The sequence below is a fragment of the Nematolebias whitei genome, chromosome 9 (assembly GCF_014905685.2).
Source record: "Nematolebias whitei isolate Nwh7 chromosome 9, NemWhi1, whole genome shotgun sequence".
Taxonomy (NCBI): domain Eukaryota; kingdom Metazoa; phylum Chordata; class Actinopteri; order Cyprinodontiformes; family Rivulidae; genus Nematolebias; species Nematolebias whitei.
The window spans coordinates 37,479,096-37,484,112 of NC_056506.1; the positions used below are offsets into that span (position 1 = coordinate 37,479,096).

At 41.8% G+C, this 5,017-nt stretch overlaps 2 protein-coding genes across 2 annotated transcripts in view; both read right to left on the minus strand.

Annotated features, from left to right (window-relative positions):
- Positions 1-175: 175 nt before the first annotated feature.
- gbx1 (gastrulation brain homeobox 1) lies at positions 176-2,102 on the minus strand. Its single transcript, XM_037681760.1, has 2 exons — positions 1,652-2,102; positions 176-1,148 (listed from the first exon to the last, which is right to left on the minus strand). Exons 1-2 carry the CDS (start codon positions 2,100-2,102, stop codon positions 634-636), a joined length of 966 nt encoding a protein of 321 aa, XP_037537688.1. The 3' UTR covers positions 176-633.
- A 2,512-nt stretch (positions 2,103-4,614) lies between these two features.
- Positions 4,615-5,017, minus strand: part of asb10 (ankyrin repeat and SOCS box containing 10) — a 3,920-nt gene continuing 3,517 nt past the window's right edge. Inside the window, exon 5 of the mRNA XM_037681761.1 lies at positions 4,615-4,800. Within this exon, the coding sequence (XP_037537689.1) occupies positions 4,615-4,800 (186 nt within the window). The remainder of the gene's footprint in view (positions 4,801-5,017) is intronic.

The following is a 5,017-nucleotide window of genomic DNA, read 5'->3' on the forward strand; positions in this document are numbered from 1 at the left end:
TTTTTTTTTTTAATAATATGTTGATTTTTATTTAGTTCCATCAGAATAAAGCAAATTTTTTAAATTCTTTCTTGAGTTTTAAAATCGTTGCCCTAAAAAAAAAAAAGATTCAAACTGGATTCCAGCATTCTTATAAAGCGATTTATTAGGTCAAATATACTTTACAGTTGTCCCTTCTTGTTATTCCCGTCTTATCTTTTCTTTTTAACCTCAATAAATCTCTCAAATGTGCCAACCAAAATGTAAAATCAGTTCCATGCAACAAATTTTACGCAACACAAAACAAACAAAAAAATAATAATAAAAAATAAACCAGAATATCTTCACCAAATGAGGACATGCACATCAGAAGGTTTTGGCCCTACAAATAAATACTTCCAAAGTATTTACAGTCACATCTCGTAGTGCACATTTCTATTTACATTATTCACAGGAGAATAAATAAATTAAAAGAAAAAGGGAAAACACGAATAATTTATCTGCGTGTGAGCAAACTCTCTCTCAGACCAAAAATAAAAATAAATGGAAAAATAAAATAAAACTGATTCCTCCGTTTTTGTTCTTCATGCGTTCAACAAATTCAATGGGACAGAAAGTCTTTGAATAATCTGTTTTCAGATGTTTCCTCTGAGCTCATGGTCTGGTCCCCTGCTCTATCTGTTGGTGCTGACTCCTCACAGCGAACCTGTTGACGTGCACGGGGATGGGGACGACGATTTTGGGGTTCCTCACGGGTTCCCCTGACCGGTTGTTGACGTTGCCGGCCTTGATCCGTTTCCACTTGGCCCTGCGGTTCTGAAACCAGATCTTCACCTGCACCTCGCTCAGTTTCAGCGCGTGCGCGATCTGCGAGCGCTCAGTCAGAGAAAGGTATTTTTTACAGTGAAACTCCTTTTCCAGTTCGAGCAGCTGCTCGCTCGTAAAAGCTGTTCGTCTCCTGCGGCTCTTCCCGGCCGAGCTCCCGGCGGGCAGCGCCTCCTGGGAGCCGGTTTTTAGTTTGCCCTTCTGGGACAGGGCCCCGCAGGTGTTCCCGTCTGAGAAACTTTCGTTCTCGCTGTCCGCGGAGCTGTCGTCCCGGTCGCTGCACGCGGTGTCCGCTGACTTTAGGTCCAGCTTCTCGTCGTCTGAACTGTAGAGCTTGGTCTCACCTAAACAAATGAAGGGGTGGGAAAAAAAAAATCACAGGTTCAAAAACTTGAGTGCAGCAGTCTGAAGAATTTGTTAGGAAAAAAAAGTCAAAAAGATGGCGTTTTTGCGTAAAAGGCCCATAAAACGCATCTGAAATTTAAGAATTTGAAAAGAAAAGTCTACTTTTATTGGGCACTTTTGTTGTTTCTCAGGATTTCATTGCCTTTGCGTATAGAATTTTGACAACTTCTTCAATCTTATTTTTTTTTCCTTTCCTTAATGTTTTTGCTGTTAAATTATTTGAAAATCTGTTTAAAATTTTAACCACTTAAGGGAAATTTATGATTTCATTTGTCCTAAATAGACTTGATGTGTTCTGACACATGTTGCATCATTTCCATTTGTGCCAACACATAAATCTGGCAGCGCTCTCGATTTTACGCATTTTACGCACAGTGCCAACTTTTTTACGCGCGAGTCTTTACCACGGAAAAGCGTGAAGTCTTAAAGAGGCTGCACTTACTTGATATTGTTTGGAAAGTTTCTGAAAAGTTGAGCAGCTCGGAGCCTTTGTCCCGGCTGTGTAGCTCGTCGGAGTGCGGACTTTCCTGTCTCCTCGCTCCAGGGTCAGCTGCGCTCAGACGGGGCCCCGGCAGCTCCTGCGGTGGGTAGAAACTGTCCGGGGGATCCGAAAAGCTCGGCATTGTCGTGGTGAGCGCGACCATGGACGGCACCCCTTGTCCCAAACTGGCACAGAACGTGTTGGTGAGTCGCCCGGCAAAGGAAGCCAGCGGCGCGAGCGGCGGGATCCCGGACGACAGAGGCGAATGGGACAGAGCTTGCGGGATAACCAGAGGTCTGTAGGGCATGAACATCGGGTAGCCCGTGTAGAGGAGGTGCCCCGGCCTGGGCTGAGGGGTTCCAATCAGGGAGTCGATTGAAAACGCAGTCCCCTGACCGCCTGGTCGTTGCATTTTCGCAGCAAAACACTTTTTTTTTTTTTAAATTCGGGAGGAAAACTTGGCACCGAATATCCTCTCCTCGCCGACGCGCAAAAGTTCACTTCAAGAAGTCTGAGTGGACTGAAAGTAGATCCTGTGGTGTTGTGTCATCGCTGGGAGCGGAGACTCCTTTTTGTTGCCCGGATCTCTGCTTTGTTGTGTCCCTTTCCTCTCTTATTCGTCACGCGCACTGAGACATAAACACACGCTCGCGATCTATCTACCTCTCCGCGGCTCCTCCCTCGCGACGCACGGTGTGAGTGAGCGCGCGCAGGAACAGAGGCCGGGAGCGCATTGGTTATCGTCTACAATACAAGAGGACTAAAAAAAAAAAAAGAAAAAAGAAAGAGGGGGGGTGGGTGGGGGGTGTTCCCTGGGGGCTCATCCATCTTCCTCAAATTACGCTTCATTTCCTTATTCAGCCTCTGACTTTTTGGCCGTCTTGAGAGGCAGTAGTTTCCCAGTGGAGACCAAATAGACGAGTCGCACCCACAGCCGCCCCCCCCCCCCCCCCCCGGCACCCCCTCCCCTTCCTCCTCTCCAGGTTTCGACCATTGACTGCGGAAAGCGGTGTGAGAGACTGCTCCAGCCCTTCCCCTTCTATAATCGTTGACCACACCAACCCAATCAGCTATTATTAATTTTGATTGATGATAAGTAATTACTCTGGATTCAAGGGGACAGCGTAAAAACAACGGCGGGCCTCTTTTTGTTGGGGTGGGGGGGATCTCTGGGGAGGGGATGGGGGGAGGCGACCCGGGCATCAGAGAATCAGGAGGGGAGGAGAGGCAGATGTTTCACCGCTCGCTGTCCTTATTCTCCGCCGGCTGAAAAACAAAAAGGCGCGCGGGCTCCAGGAGAAAAGAAGTGCCGCAACAATTGTTCCCTGGAGAGACATACTCGGGGCCAAATTAGAGCCAAATAAAAGACACTTATGCGAGGTCAACTGCAATGTGTGGACACGGGCAAAGTCAAATATGGGCTTTAAATGTTTTTATCCATGCTCTGTTTTAACCTTTAATGAACCATTTCTCTATTTTTTAATTAATTTATTTATTTTTTATCCTTGCAAAGTAATTTGTCTGTAAAAAAAAGAAAGAAAGAAAGAAAGAAAAAGATCCACGTGAAGAATAAAGAGGGAGAAAAGAAATCACTCCTCTCTTTTCTTTGAGCACTGTTAATCGCAGATCATCTCAGCCTTTAAATGACAGTGGAAAGTGATGATGATTGGCCCTATTGAGTCCTGGGTGCGCGCGCTCTCCAGCCGCTCGTCTGATTGCACGAGGACATAAACAGATCACCACCGACTCTGATTAGCTGTGGAGGGCCAGGCCGGGCTAATTCTTATAATTGCATCTGACTTCATTCAGCAGCACCTCTTTTTGATCTATCCAACCCCCCCCCCCCCCCCCCACTCCCACCCCACTCCCCCCCAATCCTGTCTTTTCCCGGTGTTCCACAACTCACGTGCGCACTTTATTTTTATTTTTATTATGAACGATTTTTGGCCTCTTTTAAACAAAATAATTGAATCTACTTTGTTACAAATAAGAAGCAAATTTTATATTTCCTGAAGGAAAAAATTGCCAAGTTCCAGTTCATTTTTTAAAAATTATTTATTAGAGATTTTATTGTTTGCTCAGTTGTTCATCAAAATGAGAAAACATTAAAAAAAACAACAACAAAAAAAAACATTATGTTTGGACATATAAACTTCTTTTGGGGAAATAATTGTTTTACCATGAATAAAAAAAAAACCTCCTGATATATGTGAAAAAAATATCTAAACTTTTTTTACAGGATAGTTTATTGCAATATAAGTATTTTATTTAACAACAACAATGCTTTAGGCTTAAAATAGGATTTTCCTGTTGTTTTTATAACACCCCCCTGCCTCTTAATATCAAATGTAAAAATGGTAAAAGTAATATACAAATATTAAATGATGAAAAATGAGCCATTTAAATTGCTTAAATTATTTATGTAAAAATTTATTCAAACAAATATTTGAACTAAATCTTTTAATTACAACATTTTTGTGAGAATAACTATTTTTAATAACATTAAACGGAATATTTTAGAAACTTGAGTGCTTTAACTTCAACCAATGACAATTATTGTGCAAAACATACAAGCAACTTATTCTATTTAAGTGTAATTGCAAAAGTAAAATATAATTATAATAATAAAAAAAACAAAATTATAAAACATAAAAAAGCTTATCCATTATTTCCTGTCAGTTCTAGACTATAGCGCCCTCTGGTGGTAAAGAATCATAATTTAAGCGCTGAAAAGATCCGGATTAAAAGACAGAAAACCAGCAGCAGGCCTCGTTCCCTCCTGAAAAACGCACGTGTGGCAGGATACACTTTCAAAGTAAACCTTTTTGTCAGCAAAACTTGTTCCAGTCTGAAGCATTAAAAACTCAAATCCAATAAATAAAAAAATAAAAAAAGTCACTGGTGTTAAAAAAAAAAAAGTGGTTTCAGTGGATATATCCTCTGCACTCCAGGAGAAGGTAGTTCTTAATGAAGGAGGGCAAATTCAGCTTTGGGACCACTTTGTGTACTCGACCCTCCAGGATGGTCCTGAGTCTGCAGCGTGCCAAGTGCTGCAGGGAACGAGGAGTCCTGGCCAGAGAGAAGATGGACTCAAAGAAGTCTCTGTTCTCCTGATGGGATTGAAACAAAACATAAAGTGATTAAAACTCTCAGGTTTCACAGTTAGGCTATTCTAAAACAATATTAATTTACCTTTAGCTCTTTAAAAATATAAAATCTAACCGTCACTCACAACCAGACATTGGATTTTCTGTTCTTAATTAGTCTAATCTGAATGTATCATGCATGAAAATTCTCACTAATACTTTTATATATATATATATATAT